General features: G+C 49.9%; 1 protein-coding gene across 1 annotated transcript; it reads left to right on the forward strand.

The window, feature by feature from the left end:
* The first annotated feature begins 14,092 nt into the window (after positions 1 to 14,092).
* Positions 14,093 to 16,668, forward strand: CEBPA (CCAAT enhancer binding protein alpha). Its single transcript, XM_069868549.1, has one exon. It carries the CDS (start codon positions 14,244 to 14,246, stop codon positions 15,207 to 15,209), a length of 966 nt encoding a protein of 321 aa, XP_069724650.1. The 5' UTR covers positions 14,093 to 14,243; the 3' UTR covers positions 15,210 to 16,668.
* The last annotated feature ends 7,690 nt before the right edge of the window (positions 16,669 to 24,358 follow it).

A 24,358-nucleotide genomic window follows, 5' to 3' on the forward strand; every position in this document is an offset into this window, starting at 1 on the left:
GATGCGCTGGGACAGCGATCTGTCAAGGCACGGATCTGTTGGGACACTGGGATTTCTCAGGATGCTGGGACTTGTTGGGATGCCGGCATCTGTTAGGGCGCAGGAACGTGTCAGAACTCTGGGATTTCTCAGGACGCCGGGAGCTGCGGGAACACGGGGATCTGTTGGGCCGCTGGGACCTGTCGGGACAGGGACGTGCCGGGACGCGGATCTTCCGGGCCGCCGGGCCGTGACGGAGGAGGCCTCAGCGCCGCGGCCGGTCCCGCGGGCGGGTGTGCCCGGCAGCGCCCGCCCCGCCCCGTGACCCCGCCGGGTTGGGCCGGGGGTGGGGGGGGGGGGCCGGGCCCGCCGATCGCCTTGCAGCCGGGGCGGCCCGGGCTCCGCTCCCGCCCCCCCATCCTCCCCCTTCCCCCCCCCCCCCCGCCCCGCTCCTACCTGCGGCGGCGGTTGGCGGCGCGCGGGGCGGGGGGGGGGGCCGGGCCGGGCCGGGCCTCGCTCGGTGCCGTGCGGCGCGCGGCGAGCGGCGATTGCGACACCCGCGCGCGGAGCCCGCCCCGCCCCGCGCCGCGCCGCCAACCGCCGCCGCCCTGACGCAACCGCCGCCGGGACGGGCAGCGCGCGCGGCCAATGGGAGCGCGGGAACGGGCGCGCGCGGCCAATGGGAGCGCGGGAAGGGGCGCGCGCGGCCAATGGGAGCGCGGGAAGGGGCGCGAGCAGCCAATGGGAGCGCGAGGAAGGCGGCGCGCGGCCAATGGGAGCGCGGGAAGGGGCAGCGCGAGCGGCCAATGGGAGCGCGAGGCGGGCGCAAGCGGCCAATAGCGCGGGAAGGGGCGGCGCGTGCCCAATATGAGCGCGAGGCGGGCGGCGCGCGCGCCTAAGGGGGGCGTGAGGGGCACCGAGGGGTGCTCTGTCCCCCCAGGGATCCTCTCCGCCCGTGCGGATGAGCGCTGTTCCCCGTGAGGTGAGCTTTATCCTCGTGGGGATCGCCTCTGTCTCCGTGCGATGCACTCTGTCCCTGGGATGAGCTCTGTGCCCGTGGGGCGCCTTCTGTGCCCCTGTAATGCGCTCCGTCCCCCTGGAGTGGAGCGTGGGATGAGCTCTGTCCCCGCTCTGTCCCCGTGGAATGAGCTCTGTCTCCGCGGGGATGGCCTCTGTCCCCGTGGGGATGAGCTCTCTCCCCTGGGGATGCCCTTTGTCCTCCTGGGATGAGCTCGGTCCCCGGGGATGAGCTCTGACGCCGTGAGGACACGGTCTGTGCCCGTGGGGATGCGCTCTCCCTTGGGCGAATGCTCTGTCCGTCCGAGATGCACTTTAGAATCACAGAACCACTCGGTTGGAAGAGACCCACTGAATCATCGAGTCCAACCATCCCCATCAATCACTAACCCATGTCCCTCAGCACCTCGTCCACCCGTCCCTTAAACCCCTCCAGGGAAGGTGACTCAACCCCCTCCCTGGGCAGCCTCTGCCAGGGACCAATGACCCTTTCCGTGAAAATTGTTTTCCTGATGTCCAGCCTAAACCTCCCCTGGCGGAGCTTGAGGCCATTCCCTCTCATCCTGTCCCCTGCCACCTGGGAGAAGAGCCCAGCTCCCTCCTCTCCACAACCTCCTTTCAGGTAGTTGTAGAGAGTGATAAGGTCTCCCTTCAGCCTCCTCTTCTCCAGGCTAAACAACATCCCTAGGGCTGCAGGGATGGGGCAGCCACCCCTGCTCTGGGCAACCCCAGGGCCTCCCCACCCTCACAGCAAAACATTTCTCCCTAAAATCTCATCTCAATCTCCCCTCTTTCAGCTGAAAACCGTTCCCCCTTATCTTATCCCTGCGCTCCCTGATCCGGAGCCCCTTTCAGTGCTGGAAGCTGCTCTAAGGTCTCCCCAGAACCTGTTCTTCTCCAGGCGTTTTTTTAAGTTTAATGCTTGCATTTTTACATTGTGCGTGTGTAGGATGTGTTTATAGTTCTTCACGTGGGAAATCCCTCAGTACAAAGGTGCACATATTATCAGTAGGCAGTTCTGAAAATCATTGGTTTATAAGGGAAGCAGGTTTTGGACACGTTTAGGTAAGCAGGCAGTGAGGACAGTGGGGAAAGTAGGTTTCGTTTAAATGCAGAAAGAAAAAGTACCAGTCTTTGCTACTCCAGTTTAGCACATAGACCTGTGCTGACATTCTGTGTTGAAACATTCTGTGTTGACAAAAGAAGCATGAAGAATCAGATTTGTAGGCACAGTTGTAGAGCTCAGCAGTGTAGGTATTGGTATTTATTGGTAATATTGGTAATGGTTGTTGGTATTTGCCTTTTTTGCGGCTGTCTGATATTGCATGGGGGGGGGGGGGGGGGCGGTATTTTAGTAGAGCCCTGTGGAAAATAAACCACATTTGCAGAAGAATCCTGAGGATTAGTCAGGGCAGTTTTACTCAGCTCATTACCACAAAGATACTTTTCCTCCTCAGTCATCAATTATTTGCTTTAACGTCTCTAATGTTTTTCTCTTTCTCAGCTGAAACTGTTACATTTTCTGTGACAATGACTCATCCATCTGTAGCTAGAGCAAAATTCCAGGTAAGCATTAAACATTATCCTTTCTTCACAATAGTTAAGTAAGCGTGTGCTCTTAGAGTGCTTTCCTAGGATTTTAGAGCACTTTATGGCCATTCATTCATTAATCCTCATCAAAGAAAGCTGAGGAAAATAAAATGTAGACCAACTTATTCTCATAGAGTCTGATTATTTTAAGCATTAAAGCTCAAACAGGAGTCCGTGTGCATAAGGCGCTTGGTTGGCGTTGTATCCTATTTTAGGGAAACTATCACATAGTGCGCTGTAGTGTTTGCAGGACATTTTTCTTTTCCCACAGCATTACAGTAAAAAAAATACAGAATATAATGGAAGCAATGGAAAAAGTAATCGCCAAAATCTCTGGGCAACTGCTCTTGAGACATGGCATTGAAATACACACTTTACCTGCTTATTTACAGGTTAGGTGAGCTGTGCAGTAGCTCTGGAGTCTGGTGTCACAAACAGGCTGGTCCCTGCTGGGATGGGGACCTTTTCACTCTGGTTCTGGGTGTGTTCCTATAGCAACGGTCTACCTATATGTCCATAGGGAATATGATAGAAACTCGTCTATTAATAGATGATTTGTCAGAGGTAGCCTTTTAGACGAGGTGAAGAGAAAGCAGAGGAAACATTGCTTGGTGGTGACCTCTGTTTCAGGATTGTACTTCTAATTCTAGCCCTGACTCGCTACAGCCTTGGAAAGTCACAGCGCTTTTGTTCTAGAAAAGACTGGGTAAAGAAAGGAGCCATTCTGTTCTAATAGCAAACATCCATTTTATTGTAACACTGCCTGGAGTTCATTTACAGGAAAAATCCAATGGCTTTGTTCTTTCTCTCTATGCAGCTAATAAGTCTCACAACTAAGTATTTCCAGTTTCTAGTTCTGCATCTTCCAGTACCACTTCCCTTTTTTTCACTTATCAAAATATTGAAGTTATCCAGATATCTTGAGTTACTCATACCGGTTCCTGAAAAGATATGAACTCAATTACATGGGCAGAATAAAGGGCAAGTTTCTCATATGGGGGGATGACAAAAAAAGTAGACAACTGCTCCCTCTCCTACATCTTCAGAGGGCTCTTGGGTGATGGCAAAAGGAATCAGGCTAACACAGAAGTGTTAGTGTCTGAGAAAGCTAATGTATTGATGCTCACTTTTACTAGCAACCCCAGGTGCCACTTATGTAGGTGTTCGTGCCACACTTCTCTCCAGCTACAGTTGTTCCCATTTCCCTTGCAGGTTTAGGTGGGGGATTGGTACTTCATAGGCAGAATCTGGTTTACTTTGAGATTTAATTCCTTAATTGCCATATTTGCATTTCATGCCATTATCAGAAACTTCTAGCTGGCACTGTTAGACTTAGCGAGTTGTGAAGGTGAAGGAGTGCTGTGCCCATTTCTGCGAGTTTTACTTTTTTGTATGTTATTCTGTTAGCAGGCTGGGTTCTTTAACAGGCAAATATCAGAGGCTTCACTTTATTAGCTACAAAATACGTGTTGACGATTTATGTTTTAGTGAAACTTTTACCCAGACAATGTTTATCACTCATGCTGCCAGGAATTTGTGCTTCAAGACAAACTAGCTCAGGTTCTCCAACACCTATGTTTTATTTCTTCTAAGAAATATCAGAATAAGGAATTGGAGGCTTTCTGGTAGGTTTTTGAGTTTGAAAATATCACGTGTGTCCTTGAAGAATGCCTGGGCTGGGAGGAGGCTCCAAGTATGTCACACTATCCCCAAGTGTCGAGATTTCTGGAACAGCATCCAACAAAACAAAGGAGTACCATGTATCTTTACAGGTGTTTTTTACAGGATTTTGCAGTTTTTATCAACCCGTGTTTGTGTTTGAGTGTTCTCTGGCTTTGCTCTGGTGTCTAGTGATCCACGTAAAATTGCTGTAGCCATTGCTGTGAATTTCCCTGGGGCTTGGCTTGAGCTGTAGGTGAACTTCGTCAATAATTGTACCAAACAATGCAATCTCGTATCTACAGTGTGAGGCAGGGATTTGTGTACTGATCAATACCAGGGTTTGCTGCCATGTGTATGTAAAATGCTAGGTGCGGTGAGGCTGCATAGCTAAAGATGAGTAAAAACAAAGTAGATAAATGGATTGAAAGGAAAATGCCGTGTATCGTGTGTGTATGTGTGCACATATAAAATCTGGTTCAAAAGAGACTCGTTAGAACTGAACAAGTCTGAGCGAGAATTAATGGCCCACACCTGGGAATAAGAGGCGAATTCTCAAGTATCCAGGTTTAGTAACTGCCACACCTGTCCTATATTCCCAAAAGCATAAATGAGGCCTGCAAGGATTTAGATAGCTTAGCTTCTGAATGCACAGTGCCATGGCTCTTTTCCAAGGCATCATCAGTCACCGCATGAAAATCCCCACCCATAATTACCAGGGCATATTTGTCACAGGGCATACTCTAGTGAAGAACTTTGCTTTATTCACATGATAGCAAGAAGAGTAAGTAGTTTTAGGGATGAATTTTATCCAGACTTGAAAGTGGTTCTTCAGAACAGAAGGCTAAAATAAATACCCTTCCAGAAAAGCAATGAAACCGGAGAGGCACAGCTCTGCTTCCTCTTCACTCTCACAGTGCTGGGAGAAGGAGGACACAAACTTCTTTCCTATCGATGGTTTTATTTTTCTCTGCAACCTGTGTGACCTTTGAAATGCCCTGAAAAGCTCAGTGAACAGCCTCTTGGAAAGAAAAAAGAAACTGAGGGCTTGTCACCTGGCAGGGGATCATCCACCTGATTGTTTACTCTGCCTGCGTCATCGAAGTGAGTGGAAAATGAGTTGGTTCTGCCTGGATGGCACAAAATATGTGGGAGGACAAATTAAGGTGGTCTACTGGTGATTACAGCCTGTCTGTCACTGACCTCCTGCTGCTGACATCGAGGAGAGCTTTGTGCTAGGTAATTCCTGACAGTGATGGTTCCGTCAGGGAAGGAGAGTCTTGCTCTTGTCCCAAACAGAAAACGAGTTCTTGCCTCAACAGTGCCATCTCCTTCCAGAAAGCTGATATCTCTGCATTTGGTAACTGCTTTTTCCGTTTCTGCCTCCTGAAGTGGAAGCAAATTCCAAAGAAACAGTGGGGCACAGTGCTCTGCTCTTTGACTCTGCATATCTCCCAACACACCATAGACTCCCAGAAGAAAAAAGCAATTACGCTCACACTTGCAGGCACCTAAATTTTGCTGTCATAGTGAATTCACCATACACAAGCCAGGGTTGGGTTTCTATCGAATATAAAAACTGCAGCAAAATTTATAGAAAGAAGTCAATTTGGTAGCTTGTCCTAGGGACAAAAGTGTTACTGGGAAGGGTTCACCTGGTTTCCTCTCCTCCCAGCAGTAACTGGATCAGATTTCTTGACAGTCAGGAGAAGCTTTACGCTCCCATTGCTAGCAAGTCCTTTCAGGTCATGTTTCTGCACCTCACTAGCCTTAAAAACCAACTCTCAGATCTCTGTACAGAGGAAACGCTCCTTGCTCTGAGTTTCTAAGCCATTGTGTGGGGTTTTCCTGCATCAAGTGTGATTTAGTTGGTCAGAAGTTCTTCCACAATTAAGACACCAACTGAAATTATCAGGAATTTTGCCCAAGAAAAGAATTTGGGATCAGCAGTATTATAACAAAGGTGTTACAAACAGGTTGCCCAGGGAGGAAGTGGAGGCCCTAATCCTGGAAACATTCAAGGTCAGGTGGGATGGGGCTCTGAGCAACCTGAGCCAGTTAAAGTTGTCCCCGTTCTGCAGGGAAGGGTTGGACTGGATGAGCTGTAAAGCATTCTATGATGAAGTTGATTTTGGTGACTTAGAGGGGAACAGTCTGTGTGCAAAAAAAAAGGAGAAAAAAAAGTAATGTGCAAAGGAAAAAGTTGATGTGAACACGGAACGCTGCAAAACAGATTGAACCTGCTCTCACAGACTCAGAGTGCTGTTTGTGCACTGGCAGTCGATGCAATACCAGCAGCCACTTGGCAGATACTGAGACTGACTCTGTGGCCTCCTCGAAGGCTCTTTCTCTGCATGCCCAATATTTGCTGAACATACACATTCTGAAGAGGACTTTACCAAGGTGTACACAATCACAGAAACCTTCAAAACACACAATGGATGTGGTTAAAGTCACAATCGTTTCTCCAGGTTTTTGAGGTCCTCCTCCAAGGAGTAGAGGTGTTGCTTTGAAGTCACCCACAGTCCCTGTGGAAGTGTGGTTTGGCAGTTGGAGAAAAGGACTTTGCTTACCAGGAAATGAAATTCTTCGAGGTATGTTGCTTATGTGTACCTTCACCTCACGTCCTCTTTTTCCTCTTGTGTAAAGCCCCTTTGACGTTAAGGGACTCGCCCAGGAGTGTAGCACGTGTACTGGTCTTTTCCTTCCTGTGAACTAAATGAGGACAGGATGAGTGCCTCCAGGTGCATGGATGCTCCCAGCAGGAACACACACACAGGCAGCCAGTCCCAGAGAATTCCAGCCCTGAGAGACTACCTTACCACTAACAAGCTAAGGTGGGATGTTGTGCTTTGCTGGTGCCATAAATAACTGGAAAGCCTTGGGCAGTTTCTTTCTGAGTGGTTTTAAATAGATTTCTGGAAAGATTTTCAGTAGTCTTAAAGTTTGATGCATGTCACATGTTCTGATACTCTACAACCAGATGGATTTTTTCTTAGCCTTGACCAAAATATGTAGATCCAAGGACTTAGTAGCAGTTCAGTGCTGGAAGGGAGATTTGCCTGAATAGCTCTGAGCCCACTGAACAAACAGGCAAGGGGCACGAGAGCGAAGTCTGGCTTTCTGTAGACTGTCAGAAGATCTGAGCTCTGCCTCCAGCATTTCCCACAGTTTGAACACTGAGCCTTTTCTTATCACAGGGACACAGATATTTAGGATTTTATTGTTTTTCATAGAATTCAGGTACCAGTTTTTGCATATGCAGTGGAATCAGAAGCTGAGCTGGCAGAGCTGTTTGTACAAGGGGCAGCAAGAGTTAGGGGACCCACAGTGTCTTGCACTTCCATAAAAGAGAAGGAAACAGGAGCCTCAGACTTTTATCAGCGAGCTGCTGAGCTAGGAAAGTGATGTTTATTTCAGTTTATTAATAAAGGAGAAGATTAATTCACAAGTGGACTGGACACTACCATAGATGCAAATGATCTCTTGATGACTTAAGTTAAATGTAAATGATCCACAAGCCCTGCACTTAGTTATATAAATACTTCTATCTACTAAGCCTTCCTGAAAGGCTCCAGTATGTTCATGCTGGTGTGGAACAGCTCTCTTTTTAATGGAAGATACCGACCTGCTATCGGCTGTACTGTCCTATCCAACCTGAATACCAGCTGTATTGGCTGTGGTGACTGTCAGCAATTGTCTTTCTGACCGAGAGCAGCAGGATTCTGTGCAGTTACACTTTTCTGTCCTTCTGTTTTGACAGCTGAGTGTCAGACTGCAGACAACCAGCACAGATACTTTCCTACATGGTATTGAAAAGGATTCTGCCTCCCTGTGCTATGGGTTCTATGGCATTCGGGGTTTTAAATCATCATCTTCCTCTTAAAATCATGCATTTTAATAAACAAAATCCAGTACTTTAGCACTCAACACTAAAATGTCTTGCATGAATTCTATATAGGATGGTGCAACTCTGAAAATTTGGAAATTTACCTGCTTTTAAAGAATAGAGGAGGGTTCGTTTTTTTTTAAATTAAATTTTACTTTGCCATGCTAAATTTCACTTTATGTTCTATGTACAATGTTTATGTCATAAATTTGACCCGTTTGTACTGCTCATATTCCCTGTGAACAGGACGTGGGGGTTTGTTGAGGAATGTGGTATTTATGCTGATATTAAGATATTGCCTGTAAATTGCATAAAATTAGCATAAAGCTTAATTGTTTAGGCCTGCAAGAATTATTCAGGGTGAATAATTTAGACTCAAAAAAACTTATTACCAGTTCTTATCTTTGCTTACAGCAACAGAAGGAAAATAATAGGTATTTTTGCAGTATGGGAACCCGGTTGCATAGCCAGTTCATTTTTTCGCTTAGAAACACAAGTAGTTTGCGAGGAGTTCTTGTGTGGAATGAGAAACCTCTCAGCCCTGGGCTCTTGCTGAATGACTGGCTTTGATCATACCGAGCTCCGCTATTAACTACATGGCCATATAAGTCTCCTGATGTTGTTGCTACCTCCTGGTTGAAGGGCAGTGCCTTTTTAGCCTTGCTTTACGAGGATTAGATACAAAACCATCTTGCAAACAGCCTAGCGTTGTCACTGCCTTTTTACTTTCTGTAACATTATTGCAAACAAAATATCATTTTTATGCTTCCATAAAACGAATTACAAAGATGATGGGTCCCATCAAAAGCAGTCCTCTGGGCTTATTCATAGGAATTCTGATAATATATATTTAAAGCATTCAGCAGCTCAACTGTCAGCTGCCTTTAAAAACTAAGGATGAGAAATAGTTTGTTTCAAGTATCACAGTTTGAGCTAGCAAGTCCTGTTTCCTCTAAAACCCTTTGTCCTTGTAACCTCCCAACTTTAGTTTCTAGGTGTTAATGGGACAGTGATCCTTTCAGGGAACACCTACTGATCATTAGACTCACCTGGTTTGTGATTCACTCTTACTGCCCTTAAGATAAAGACTTGTTTTACTTAAAGCATAAAACGTAAATGCAAAGGTCTTGTGAAGCTCCTTCGGCAGTGAGTGATGTCTCCTTATTTTTATGCTGAATGTCACCGTGTGTGCAGCCTCTCTTTCTACAAAGGCTTAGGAAGCCGAATAGGCGTTATCTCAGCAGGTAGCAGTGCTGGGTCCTTTTGCTGGAGGTTCTCGAGTGACCTTTGGAATTCCTGCAGGGAATCAAGTCCGAATCTGCCATCACTGCCGGTGGCCGTGGAAGAGCTGGTGCTGCCCCAGGATGCTGCATAGTCAGCCTTGAAGGGAAGTCACTGCAGCAGGGTCAACGTGCTGCAGCTGGGAACATCGGCACCACGTGCCAGGTTGTCAGTGGGAGCTGCCTCTTAAGTCTCATCCCTGGACAGTGGTTAGTCTTAGGAGAGTCAGGAAATTCTGCCCTATTATTATTATGCTGCATAAATTCTATGCCAGCTAAGGGGCTGCACCAGTTCCTACTCGGATCAGTAAGAGTCTTCAATTCAATAGACTAGGGATAGAATCTAGAAAAAAAAAATAAATCTGTATTTCCTATAGGCTCCCTTAAGGATATAATGGCAAAAATCAAAAAAGGAAAAGAATAACATTATCTTGGCAGTTATATAATGGAATAAATTTATTTCAAGATATAACTTAACTTTTCCATTAAAAAAAAGAAGATAAAAATAGCAAGGAAGTGTATGAAAAATAAAGTGTTTCATTTGTAGGGAAGTAGTTTTGCATGCTCATTGGTTGTGATATTACCACAGGACATAGGAGAGATTAAATTCTCTGCTTTGTTATTTATTTCTTGTGTGGCCTTGGCAAGTCATTCCATCTGTCGCCTCCCTAGCTGTGAAATAGAGAGTAACGACACTGCTCCACCTCCCAGGGGGATATAAGCGTGAATGAATTAAAGATTGTGAGCTATTCATGATGAGAGAAACCACCGAAGCTGGTAAGGTAGAAGACTGGAAAGTAAATTCAGGCGTGAAAGAAGGGAGGTTATTGTTTAGTCTGAGGTAAAAGACTAGAGAGAGAAGGGATGATTTGTGGATAGGCCAAAGGGATAATGGGTGCATACCAGTAGGAGAACTGTAAACATGATCGGGGAAGTCTTGAGGCAAAGGTGGTGGCCTAATACTGCAGAAGAAACGGTATGGTAAGAGGTGAACAGCACATCCTTTTGTTGTGGTATTTCAAGTGTTTGTTTTTGTAACAGAATTTAATCCTGTATCTGAAAAGCATTTGGAATATTCTGGGTGCTATGAATATGGTCAGTGAGAGAGGAACTGTGTGTGTAATGGCTTGTTACCATGCAAAAATTGTGAATGGATAAACCACTTAAAGCAGCACAGACTGATCGTACATGATTGCAGGTGACAAGTTGGAAACTGATTGGGTTATGAGCGCCATTTGCATGGAGGTGAGCAGTAATTAGGCAAATGGAAGTGAAAAGATGCCCCCAGTCAGCCGTCTTGGTAACTGCAGAGGAGTGAGCTCTTGGGAGAGGAGCCAGAAATCAGCAGAGCACAAGGACAGCAGGGATGGAGGACATGGTCATAGAGACCCTGAAGACACGGGGCACAGCACTATGCCCAGCTGAGGACAGTGTCCCCTTGTCACCCCAGGACAGCTGTGCTGTCCCTAGCGCCCATCCCTGCCCTGGCCCCGTCGGTGTCTTCTCAACGTCCCCCCCTTCTGCGGGCGGGAGAGAGGAGAGGTTGGGCCATGCCGGCATTCTCCCCAACAAGGTTTGCGTGCAGACAGGACGTCGTCGGTAGCAATAGAATAACAAGGTAGTAAAATAAATGTGTAACAGCTTTCTGATTCTTAACGGGGGGGCAGAAGGCGGTAGGCACATGACATGTTCTGAACGGTTGGATCGGGAAGCAGAGTGCTGCGCTGCCCACACAGCCTCAAAGCCAGCCTGGATCTCATAGCCAGGGAGCCCCTTCGCAGCCTGTGGTAGTCAAGGGTCTGAGAACAACACAGGAACCAAGGGGAAATGAAGACACTTCAGCATTCCTGTGCGATCAAAAGCTCTTAACAGTCACAAAATTCATTTATATAAAGTGGCTATTTCCATAATCCATAAAAACATAATCCACGATTATGTTTTGCTATTCAGTTTCCTTCCCTGCTAGCCGGCACCAGCACAGCTGACAATTATTGTACTTTTGGTGCTGTTTAGCATTGTCAAGCACTTCTCCAGTCCTCCCTTAGCTTCTTGGTGTCGAGATCTGCTTTGAGATGGAGAACAGCACCCTCAAGAGTTGACAGTGCTGCTTCAGGGATCCATAGCGTGCAACACATCCTTCCTCTCTCTTGTAGTTAAATTCACTCCCTGACACATAGAACTGAAGCAATGAGAACAAAAGTTTTCTCTTGACATTAGATGTGAAATACTTGGTAGCAGTCACTGTTGGTGTGAACATGGAAATACGCAGTTGTGCTCAAGTGAGGGATGATCAGCTTCTCAATGTTTTATTTGCCTTCAGAGAAGGAGGGGCAATAAAAAGACAAAGAATTGTCTTATTTGCCTGTGTCTGGGAACCTCGGTTTATACCATGTTAAAACAATTTGAACAGGAATTTATGTTTTTGTGTAAAAAGAGATTATTTAAAAGTTCTTAACTTAGATAAAAGGGGTCTATATAAAAAAAAATACCGAGCAAACCAGTCCTTAAATTGTGGGGACTTGTTCGTTAATTACAGTAATTAGGAATGGAATCTGATCCTAAACTTTCTGATTTACTTTGAATTTCTTTTAATATGTGGTTAGGCCTTAATTTCAGAATGATTATAAATTGTGAGAATGTTTTAAGACTACAGAGGCGTAGGTATTGTTATTAAATTACAAACTGAGTTATAGGCTTCTGCCCTTTCATGCAGCACTGACCTTTTATTTTAAATGTGTACGGCCTACTCCTGGTTTTGCCAGCTCCAGAGCTGGATGAGGCCCTTAGAAAGCTCCAAGTATAAACCACTCGCCAGCTACTATTCCAGATGATATTTCTCCAAGCAGGCAAAAAGTCCAGCTCTGGGTTTGCCCCTTTTCTTGGAATGGGTTCCCTTGAGTAGAACAAGCAGAATCCAAACAGTTGGGTGCAATCAGGGATGTTTTACTCTCCACTCTGAAGCCTCCAGAACTCGCTTCTGTCTCAGGCTTCAGGCTTTTCTCTGCATCGTGACTCTGTTCAGAGTTGTTCTCACTGGTGTGGGGCTGTTTAGACGGTGCTACGTGTCCCCGTGGGCCACTGAAAGCGCCCTGCGAGGCACTGCTGTGCCAAAGCCAGCTCCTACCTTTTTAGAAAACACTGACTGGAGATAAAAATAATTTAGGACTGATTTTTCTTCCTGTTGATAGCGGCAGGTAAAGAGTACATTCTAGAGTTGTAAATGAATGTGTTTCCCTGCTGTAATTAAAGAGTCCTTTCTCCCAAGAGGGTACTAGAGTGCAAAAGAGAACGGACTCTTTGCTTTTGCTCATGAAACAGGTTTGTGTGTGCGTTGTGTGATATGAAAGCATGATTCCTGACACAGTGTAATTTTATTTCCCGTTTAAAACTTTGTCAATTATTTTTAATTGCAAAGAATCTGTCAAGCCCTTTCTGAGCAGTGAATTTACTGTTGTGAGTTTCTGGTTTGCTAGAACACCCAGGACTAAGGCTTACAGGAATTCTTTTTCCCAGCCCTCGCTATGGTTGAATTTTTGTCTCTGCAAACCTTCCTGTAGCAATTTGAGGCCTGTGCCTGCTCCGATGGCCTTGACGCGTCCCTTCTCTTTGCCACTTTAAAAGGGACCGTGCGGACCAGCAGTGCGAGGTGCCGGGGGGGCTTCCTAAGGTGCAGTGGGGAGGCGACGCGTGAGCTCCACAGCGGGAGGGAATCCTCTGCGCCCTCACCCTCTGCAAACGGGGGCTGCTGGGGAGCCGGGTTCACCCCGGAGCTGCTGGAAGGACGTTCCCCGCTCTCCAGTGCCGCCGCCTGGGAATAGCCGTTCCTTTTCCCGGAGCCCGCGGGAGAGCAGGGAGGCCGGCAAGGCAGGCGGCGGCTCCAGGAGTGCACGCCCGGGTTCCCACCGCGTTATCCCGGGAAAAACCGGGAGCGTGTCGGCGCTGGGGCTGCCGATCGCGCGTGGTGGGAGAGCCCTGCTTAAATGTGCCCGCTCCGTCCCGGCAGGGCTGCTCCTCCGGGATCGGGCTGCTCCATCCCGGCTGCTCCTCCGGGATCGGGCTGCTCCTCCGGGATCGGGCTGCTCCGTCCCGGCTGCTCCTCCGGGATCGGGCTGCTCCATCCCGGCGGGGCTGCTCCTCCGGGATCGGGCTGCTCCTCCGGGATCGGGCTGCTCCATCCCAGCGGGGCTGCTCCTCCGGGATCGGGCTGCTCCGTCCCGGCTGCTCCGTCCCGGCTGCTCCGTCCCGGCGGCTCCTCCGGGACCGGGCTGCTCGCCCCGCTCGCTCGGCTGGTGGCCACGGCCGGTGAAGCGGCGAGGGCGAATATTCGCGAGTGCCGCCGAACTCTGAGAGCGGGGAGCAGCCGGGGGGGCGCGGGGCCGGGGAAACCTCCTCGCGCCGGTCAGCGCGGAGCCTCCTCGAGCCGCGGGGGACGGGGGAAGCGGGGAAGGAAAAGAGGGAAAGGGGGGAAAGAGGGAAGGGGGGAATAGGAAAAAAAAGGAAAGGAGGGAAGGGGGAAAAGAGGGAAGGAAAGAAGGAGGGAAGGAAGGAAGAAGGAGAGGAGGGCAGGAGGGCGGCCCTGCCCCGCGCGGCGGTCAAAGGTTCCCAGCAGGAGGCCGGGCACTAGAGGGCGATCCCCGGCCCCGCGGCGGGCGGGTATAAGTAGGGCTGGCGGGAGGCAGGCAGCCCACTAGGACGGGGCAGCGGGCGGCGAGCGGGGCCGGGCAGGGACGGGCGGGGGACAGGGAAGCAGCCTCCGGGGCTGCCGCCGCCCGGCCCGAACCCTGGATCGCGGGAGCCCTTCACCATGCCCGGCAGACTGTAGGTGCTTCATGGAGCAAGCCAACTTCTACGAGGTCGATTCCCGGCCCCCGATGAGCAGCGGGCAGCACCACCAGCTCCAGACTCCCCTTCCCGGCGGCGCCTACGGCTACAGAGAGGCTCCCTCGGCGGCGGCACCTGCCGCGGGCGGCGCCGAGCTCGGCGACATCTGCGACAACGAGAACTCCATCGACATCAGCGCCTACATCGACCCCGCCGCCTTCAACGACGAGTTCCTGGCCGACCTGTTCCAGCACAGCAAGCAGCAGGAGAAAGCCAAGGCGGCGCTGGCCGGGGATTTCGATTTCCACGGCATGCACGGGGCGGGCGCCGCCGCCTCGGCCCCGGGGCACCCCGCGCAGCCCCCGCCGCAGCCGCTCTTCGGCTGCGTGCCCGGCTACATGGACGGCAAGCTCGACCCCCTCTACGAGCGCATCGCCGCGCCGGGGCTGCGGCCGCTGGTCATCAAGCAGGAGCCCCGCGAGGACGAGGAGGCGGCGGTCAAGTCGGCCGCGCTGTCGGCGCTTTACCACGCTCCGCAGCAGCAGCATCACCACCACCACCACCCGTCCCACCTGCAGTACCAGATCGCGCACTGCGCGCAGACCGCCGTGCACCTCCAGCCCGGCCACCCCACGCCGCCCCCCACGCCCGTGCCCAGCCCGCACCACCCGCCGCCCGGCGGCCTCAAGCTGCTGCCGGCCGACCACCGCGGCAAAGCCAAGAAGGCGGTGGACAAGAACAGCAACGAGTACCGGGTGCGCCGCGAGAGGAACAACATCGCGGTGCGCAAGAGCCGGGACAAGGCGAAGCAGCGCAACGTGGAGACGCAGCAGAAGGTGCTGGAGCTCACCACCGACAACGAGCGGCTGCGCAAGCGGGTGGAGCAGCTCACCCGCGAGCTCGAGACTCTGCGCGGCATCTTCAGGCAGCTGCCCGAGAGCTCGCTGGTCAAGGCCATGGGCAGCTGCGCTTAGCCCGGCGGGGACGCTCCCCGCCCGCCCCCGGCGCCCTCGCCCCCGGCCCGGGCCGGGGAGCACGGTGGCTCCAGCCCTTTCCTTTTCTCTTGGTTGGGTTCGGTTTCGTTCCGTTCGTTTGGCTTTTTCGACGATTAACGACCGATGCGAGAAGCCGGGCAGCTGTAGTGTTGAGAGGTTTGTGCCTTAGGGATGACGCACGAATAAGCTGAGAGCGCGGTGGGTTTTTTTAAGGAGAGAGGCGAGGGGAAGGAGGAAACTCAAAAGCCCACGTGTCTACACAGGGTAAATAACAATAATAATAATAATAGTAATAAATCACGGACGGCCATCCAGATGTGCCTTAAAAGCTGGCTGCGGGAGCTCTGGGGCTCTCTGTTCCCTCCAGCCTGGCAGGGCGTGAGGCGAAAGGGGCGATGGACGTGTGGGTGTGCAGGATGGGATGTCTGACCCGCCGATGGCCTGCAGCGCGGCTGTGGGGAGACTGGCAAGGAGACGGGGGCTCGAGGCCGAGGCGTGCGGCGCCAGACGCCTGCAAGAGCTCCGAGGCACGGGGCAGCTGCCGGACTGCTGCCAGGACTGTCCCAGCCTGGCCGGGCGGCCTCCGCTGAGCCCTGTTCCTGCCCTGCTGGACACACGGACAGCCTGGGACTCGCGAGGGAGGGTGGCGAGCTCCCTCCATCAAAAGGAAGAGCAACAGTGTCTTGTACTGTATGTCACGACGTGGCGAAGCACAAATGAATAAATACCTATCGATGCGGGTATTTACTATGAACTTCCAGTGTATTTTGCTTTATTCCAGGACAGTCAGCTCGTTTCCACGTCCCTGTCTGCCCAAGCTGTGCCTCATGTAATGTGAAAGCCTTTCTGTGTATACTAGCTACACTTTATTTTTATTGCATTACTTTGATCTTTGCCATCACACGACTTTCTTATCTGGTGACAGAGACTATGCCCTTGTGCTGCAACGTTATTTTATTATTTGTGTGGGTGAGTGTGAGTGTGTGTTGGCTTCCTCGTGGTGCCCAGGGCTGGCCGCTGCCTCCCAACCCCAAGCAGGGCCACGGGGCTGCCGGACGCCCGCGCTGGGGCGAGGAGCCCGCAGCACCTTTGGACTCTGGAGCTTCTCCCGGGGTGAGAGAAAAACAAACAAACAAACAGGCCCCCTTCCAGGGAGCGCGGGTAGGCGTGCAGAGTGTTTCTTCCTTGTGTCGTAGCTGCAGAAGAATTCGTCTGGTTGGAAGAGTTGTGACGGGAGAGGAGGTCGAGGTGGAGAGGTGAAGCTGTTTGAAAGCCTGTGTCTGCGTGTGCGGGGTGCGTGTCTGGGTATGTATACATGTATGTATATGCACACACATCAGTGGGGTTTTTTAATTGGGGGGCGGGGGGAGAACTGCATATAAAGTTTGTCCAAAGTCCTGGTTACCTTCATAAATAAACAGCATATATTCTACCGTAACTGCCCCCTTTGCTGTGTGTTTCCAGTCCTTATTCCATAGCAGAAGGGTGGAAGCCATCCATTTTCTCCAGATGATGTGTCCCACTCTCCGCCGGCACCTGCATCCCCTGCCAGGCCTGCAGAGCAAACAGGAGCCCAGTTCCCTGGGTTTTGCCCCAAAGAGATAAATAAATACCTGGTTGCCTTTAAGAGAAGGGCAATTTCCTAACTGCTGGTGGTGCCAGCTGTGTGCCTGTGAGTCACCCCTTGCTGCACCCCTGCTCCGCCTGCCCAGGACTGCTGGAAGGAGGGATGAGAGGGATGAGGAAGGCAAGGGCTCAGACTTGGGGGGAGCAGGGGAGGCTCCGTCCCAGACCTGCAACCACCCAGAGCTACTGGTGCTGTCCCGCCCGTTCCTCAGAGAGTCACAGAAGCCAGGTTGGAAGGGACCTCCAGGATCACCTGGTCCAGGCTTTTTGGGTGATAAATCACTTAAATGAGATGGCCCAGCACTGTGTGAGCTGTAGAGGAGTCCACTGCTTCCCTGGGGAAATTATTCCAATGCTTAACTGTTCTCATGGGGAAAAATTTCCTTCTGGAGTCCAATAGTAATCTCCTCAGGAGCAATTTACACCCTCCTCTCCACCAGGGCTTCGCACCTGGCTGCCTCAAGCCTGTGAGGAAAAAGCTGCCCCTCATCTCATCGCCCTCAGCAGCACCTGCGTCTGCCTCGTCCCAGGGAGGGTGATCCAGCTGGGAATGCTGAACTCACCCAGCTGGCACATCAACAGGCATTAGACGCCCCACAGAGAGATTTGGAGCCACAAGTGCCTGAGCCAGAGGTGCCCAGGCTGTGTCCTCCCTCCCCAGGGCTCCCCAAGCACCGTGTGAGTCCCGCTTGGTGCCCTGGGCTGGCAGCCACCCTGCCACGAGATGTAGCTTGGGGCTGAGGGGCTTTGCCTCCTCCAGGTGGGGTTCATCCCTTTCTGCAAGGGTGAAGAAAGGTAAGGCTGCTTCTCCAAAATCCACGGGGATAGCTGGTCTGCGAGCACTCACTACTTGGGGTGGGTAAGAGGTAAGTGTGGCTCGTGGAATGGTTTGATTGGGAAGGGACCTTGAAGCCCATCCAGTTCCTCCCCCTCTGCTGTGGGCAGGGACACCTCCCACTGGATCAGGGACTCCAAGCCCCATCCAACCTGGCCTGGAACACCTCCAGGGATGGGGCAGCCACCCCTGCTCTGGGCAACCTGGGCCAGGGCCTCCCCACCCTCACAGCAAAACATTTCTTTGTACTAAATATCCCCTCTTTCAATTCAAACCGTTCCCCCTCCTCCTGTCCCTGCAGTCCCTGATAAAGAGCCCCTCTCAGCTTTCCCCTTTCAGTAACAGAAGGGTAAAGGTTTTTATTTCTCAGTTAGGTGTAAATGGGGGAATTTTGAGCTGGTAATTTTCCAAGGGAAGAGTTAAGTGCTAGTGGTGTCAGGCAAAAATAATGACTTTTACTTGTGCTTCCTTCCTCCCCCAGCCCTGCGGAGCTGCTCTTCTGTCAGGTATGATGTGCCTAACTGAGTAATGCCGTCTAACGTGTAAAGTGGGGAAATGCTGTTATCATTTGAGCAAAGATTATTGCAGGGTATATGTGGGAGGGACTGTAATCTAGTGGTTAGAGCATGGGAATACAGTCCTGGTCGTTTGAGTTATGTTCTGAGCTGTGACTCACTCTGTGTGTGTGTGTGTGTGTGTAGTTTCAGCAAATCATTTATGGCCTCAGACAAAGCAGATTTTTCCATTAATTTAAATGAACTGTAGATTAAACAAGTCTTCCTTCAGTGGCAGAAGAATCAACCATTCTGTGATTCAAAATTAAGATCACCGATCTACCACACAGGTGTTTCAATAGTTGTATAAACACAGCATGCCCTGGGATAGTATGAAAGGTAAATTATTGATAGCAGAATAGAGTTTAGAGACACTTGCCTTAAACGCGGTGCCAAAGCGAGCAGCGTCCCCTAGTCTCTAGCTGTGGGCTGAGCCTTCGACAAGGCCCCCAGCCACGTCCTGAACAAAGTTCTAGCAGCACAGCTCTCTTTGTAGCCTCTGTGCTTTCTGCAGCCCGTGTTTTGCTCTGGCAGCCCCTTTCCAGCCCTCCCAGCTGCAGCTCTGCGTTTTCTCTTCCCCTCAGCCCTTCCCCCGGCGCACAGCTGAGCCTCCAAGTCCCTAAGTCCTTGCCCAGGTGAAAAACGTTCTCAGGGCGGCAAGTTGAGGGCTGGTTGCCCGAGCAGTAGAGGCAAAGCGAGCCGCGCTGCAGCGCCTCGGTCACATTTGTGCCCCGTGCCCGGCCTGTTTCGGCATGTGGGCCCTGTACGCGCTGGGCGCTGTGAAGGACTTTTATGCACTACTCCAAGCAGCACAGGAGAGCTGGAAGGGACCTCTGGGGACCATCTCTCCCAGCACGCTGCTGTGAAATGGGCTGCCAGCCCTTGCTGGTGCTGCCGGAGGGGCTGGCAGGGGAGGCTGTGCTGCTGCGGGTGCCGGGGACGCACAGGTAAGCGTGGCGGGGCTGGCTTCGCAGTGCGGTTCCCCCACGCCTCCCCGCACACACGCAGCCCACACTGCGGCTGTTTATCCTGGCTCGGGCGAGGGCTCGAGCAGCCCCAGCTCTGGGCAGGGTGCTGTGGGTGTGTAGATCCTCAGCAGCATTTGTCTTCGCGACCGCGGGGTGGCTTTTTGAAAGGTTCCCACCAAGCCTGTTCCTTTTACCACCAGCCTCTGCCTGCCCTGCTCTGCAAGGGTGGCTGGGCAGCTCTTCCTTCTCCACCCTCGCCAGGCCCAGACGCAGGGCTGGGGACACGGAGGGGGTGAGACATGGGGGTGGGCAGCGACTGAAAGGCCGAGCGAGTCATGGCTTGTTGGGGAGGAAGGGAGCAGTTGTCTGTGAGCGCTGGGTACAGAGTTGAGAGGTTGCTCGCAGTCGCGGCGGAGTCCTGCAGCGGGTCAGGGGTGGCAAAGGAGCATCAGGATTGCTCAGTGATGGTATTTTTTTCCCCGATGCGACAGGCAAAATTGCCCCTGAGGAGTCGGCCTCATTGGCTTCTGTCAGAGGGTGGAGGGAAGGAACAGTTTTTGGAGCATTCGACATGAATTTCCGCACTGAAAGAGGTGGAAGATGCTGTTAGGAGAAAGCAAGTGCTTCTCAGTGCTTTGTCCTTACTGGGTGAATTGGATTTGACCCAGTTCCGTGGTGAAAAGAATGGCAAATGTCTGAGGAAAGGGTGGAGGAACAGGCCCACCACCCTCTCTTGGTGTCATAGATTAGGTGAAAAATAATGTTTTACATGCTGACCTATCTGCTTCTGGACGTCTCTCTCTTCCCCAGTAATGTAATCTTGTTTATACAAAGGAAATCACATACAAACGCACACCTTGCATGGAAATACCTGTGTTTCAGTTTGATTTGCTGTATCGTATCTGAGGTAACTGCTTTTTTAAGCCGAGACAGTACTTAGTAATGATAAGCATATCACAAGAAACTTCAGAAGAATCAGAATGTCTGCAGAGATACTTCCTTCCAGACCAGATTATATTGTTAATAATTTTTTTTTTATGGTTCTACTTACTATGTCAAACTTAGGCTGTGGATCCAAAGAGAGAAAGTCAGCCCTTATCCTGAAGAGTTTCCACCTTTCTCAGCCTGTGCTCACAGTTTACTGAGTACCTGTATATCCAGAGTAACTTGGCTCTGTGTAGGTAGCCTGAAACAAAAGTCAGCTCTCTGGAATACAGATACTTTTTTTTGTGTGTGTAATTTCCATTATCAGGTTTCTCTCCAAGCTGTCCTGGCGGGGCAAAGGCAGCGTGTTTACACTCCCTTGCCTGCCAAGTACTTCACTAGAGATGTCCACAAACTCCCTCTCTATGTGGGAGCAATGGGCTGATGTCTTGAGGACTACATGGGTGTACCTCTTTAATTGGAAGGGAATCCTCACAAAAGGGAATCTGATTCATTTACTCTAAATATTTAAGTGCAATTTTCTTAGTTTAACACCATCCTATTTTACTGCAGTATTGCATCTTGCCTCTGAAATTAATAGTTAACCGCGGAGAAAGACAGGTCTGGCAGAATGGAAATCAGGCATTATATTATCCCATGAGTCACATACGTGCAGAGAACCAAACAAGTGTCAGCCAATGGCTTTGAGCCCAAAATATGTCAAAGAGGAGATGTGTATCGCCATTTATATGAAGTAGATAGAAAGCTTGTTGCCGTTCCCATTAAACAGGTTGGAGCTCTGCCACTGACTTCGGTGGGAACAGGATTGGGCCCACGCGGTGGAAGCTGGCTCTGGTTACCTGGCCTGACTCTATTTTCTGTGCAGCAGGGAAACATACTTCAAGAGCAGTTCCTGGTCCACAGAGAGATATGAGACCTCCCCTAGTTTTCAGCATTTCCTCTTCCTTCAGTAGTTTGATGCCTCGTCTCCTCCTTCAAAATGCAAGGCTGTTCAGTAGCAGGCAGCGAGATGCTTTTCCGCATGCAGCTCCACTGAGTAGCGAGTGGTGGTGGAGAGGGATTAGCACAGCACCTTTTCTGAGCACCGTTTTGTGATTTCTAATTACTTGCATTTAAAATAAATAAAGGACTTAACCCCACTTCAGGCATTCAAACCACTTTCTCTAGCAAAATCCCATCGGATTCAGGGAAAGACTTGACTGAATAACTTGACTGAATAAATGCCTGAAAATGTGTTCAGAGCTTTTAAGAATAACAGGGAACTTTCATACCTCTATTTTCTCACTCTGGGTGTTCCCTCCACAGCTTCTAATGCATCTGGCTGTGGATCTGCCTCAAGAACCGAATAAATCTTAGGCTGCTGATATGTGTTGGATCCACCATGTGATTTGTACTGAGGTCCCTCGGGGAGAGGAGGCGATGCGAGCAAATACCAGTGAGTACACCCAAACCAGGAACTGTGAGACCAGGGCTGAATGCCAGACCTGCTGTGGGTCACCAAGTGTCACACATTCTAGCTTTTATTATAAATATGAGCTTAGAGTCATCTGTCACACACGCGTTTTACTTTCGTTGTGTTGTCATTTATACGTTAGGGTCTAATTTGCTTTGGTGGAACCGAGTTCAGTTTGGTGACTGAGAAAGTATATTCGCTAACTTTTAAAAAAGTGATTTTCACATTTTTTTTATTGACGTGCCAGTTCAGTTAAAACCCTGATGACAGAGTCAGGCTGAAATGAGTGTCTGTTGTTGATTCATAATTGTGCAAATTAGCATTTAGACTTCTCATAAAATAATATAAAATTCGGAGGGCGATGTGCCAGTGCTGCTTGCTTCATTCCAGTCAGCAACCCTCCTGTGTTTACTGGAACTCATGTTCAATATCAAAAGAATGGGATTGCCAGAGTTTTCATACCAAAAATTTCTTGACCTATCTTGTTATTGGCTAGAGAATTGGCTTATTCCAGTTGTTTCTGGAGGCAAAGGGGGTTGCTATTGATGGCCATAAAACTAGGATTTGATTCCCTAGACCACAGTTTTAAGAATAGCACTGTATTTTTTTGGCTTGCCAAACAAGGAATGTATGTAATAACTCTATTGGCAACATTTATTTGAAAAAGCCAATATATGATTACCACATGAAAGCATCAAGTTCTGATTTTAAGTGAACATGTAGGTAATGTAAATAAATAAAGCTCTAGGTATACTGCTTGGTGTTTGCATTGTGAGCAATAACATTTGCAAATATCACGTCAAGTATTCCAAGTTGATAAAACCCATTTAAAGGTGGCCTTTGCTAAGGTGATTTCCAAGTGGATATTTCCCCATGGCCCGTAACAATATATAGGTCACTATATAATATGTGAAATATGTCACTCACATTTTTAATTTAGCTCACATAATTTATTTTGTAATTTGATTACCAAGTGGTGCAGGAAATCTGATTTTTTTTAGCTATAAGTCATATAACTGTAACTTTTATTAGCTGATTTGTATATGGATGATTACCTCAGAATTTTAAACAGTGACAGATGTTTCTTGACACGATTGGTGTTCGTCATGACCGTTGTTGTTCAGTAGCTGGATATTCCTCAGCGTCACGTCAGTGACCTGGATTATCCCTGCGAGATCTCATGAGCCACCGGCTGAGAGAGAAAGCGTGTTTTCCCATACTCTTCAAATCAAGTAAAATTTGCTCTTCCCCTTTCGGTAGCCAGTAGGAGAAGGTATCAAGCAATGAGAACATTTGGGGCTCAGCTGAACGGTATATTTTTTGGTGTTTGCATTTTGTGCTTATAACTGAGAAATGGTTTTTAAAGGCTTGCATGCTACTGTGCCAGATGCCTGCTCCACACCCAGTACGGGTTACGGGTGCCTTTTCCCTGGTTTTGCTGGGCATTACTGGTGGAAGGACACCGAGTTGTGTCCACCTTTTCTTTCTTGGGTACAGAGAGAAAGTTTGCATAGTGCTGTGGCCGCTCTTCCCTTTTGCAAATGATAATGATGCAGCCAATGGTGACAGGAGCTCAGCTGGTGTCCGAGCTCTGCTTGTTCGCACTGCAGCAGGCACCGTGCTCCGCACTAACTGAGGGAGAGGGCTGAGCAAATGAGCACAGCAAGACTCTAACATGAGGCTGGCAATGCTGTCTCTGGTGCTGCCGTGTGCACCAAACGTGAACAATGAGCAGGGTTCCCTTCACCAGCACAGTGCTGCAGCTCAGGTCACTGCAGGCCGGCGGCGAGCAGCCACCGGTGAGTGGAAGTATAAACGAGGCCATGGGAGACACGGAGCGGTGTGTTCGGAAGGAAGGGTGATGCTGAGGGAAAGTAAGAGAAGCGAAAAGAAATAAAGGGTGCAGTCAGGATGCAGAAGTGAGGATACTCCAAGTTTGATTCTGCCAGTGGCAAAAGTTGAATGAAGTCTAACTGGACTAGGGGCAAATACTCAAGGAGATGAACCCAGGAGAAGGAAAGAGAGAGCCTGAGAGAGAATAAGCTGTCTGACGTCTCTTCTTGGAGGGCATGGCACTTGAAATGGTATCTAGCCAAATCCTGGACGTGTGTGTGTGTGTGCTGGGTGATGGCAGGCAGGGCGTAGGCGGGCTGAGGTGACTTTATTTTTTTTAGCTTTCATGCTATATAACATAATCTGTTTATTTGGAAAAGCATATTTTTGCCCCAGTCAGAGTCATTTCCCGTGAAAAGCAAAGTGCTCTTGCTGGAGGACTGCTGGGTTTTGTGAAATATGAGAACAACGAGAAAAGTTTCAGAAAATTTTGAAACTTAGGGGAACACTTCCCTGCATTTCTTCCATCACAAGTGTCCCTCCCAGTAATTCCAGTGGGATGGGAGAGCAGAGTAAGGGGACAATTCAATCTGGGGTTTGTGTACATCCTAGATAGCCTTTGGTGATGTACGATATGGAACATCTGCTCCCACTGCAGGAGGAAGCACAGGGGTACAAGTTAAATTGGCGAGCAGCTATCCTGGCACGTAACATGAAACTAGGAGATAAGCTTTTACGGAAGGTTTGCCAGTGAGACTGTGCTTGTCGTCACAGGGATTAAAATGCACAGGTTACCTTCTGCTATTGCCATTTTACAGCTGCAACCTTGCAACTGCGACTCCCAGTGACAGCGCCTGCACGGCCGTGTGCGCACGGTGCAGCGGATGAGTATGTGTTGTTGCTGCAGTTTGCAG

The sequence above is a fragment of the Phaenicophaeus curvirostris genome, chromosome 14 (assembly GCF_032191515.1).
Source record: "Phaenicophaeus curvirostris isolate KB17595 chromosome 14, BPBGC_Pcur_1.0, whole genome shotgun sequence".
Taxonomy (NCBI): domain Eukaryota; kingdom Metazoa; phylum Chordata; class Aves; order Cuculiformes; family Cuculidae; genus Phaenicophaeus; species Phaenicophaeus curvirostris.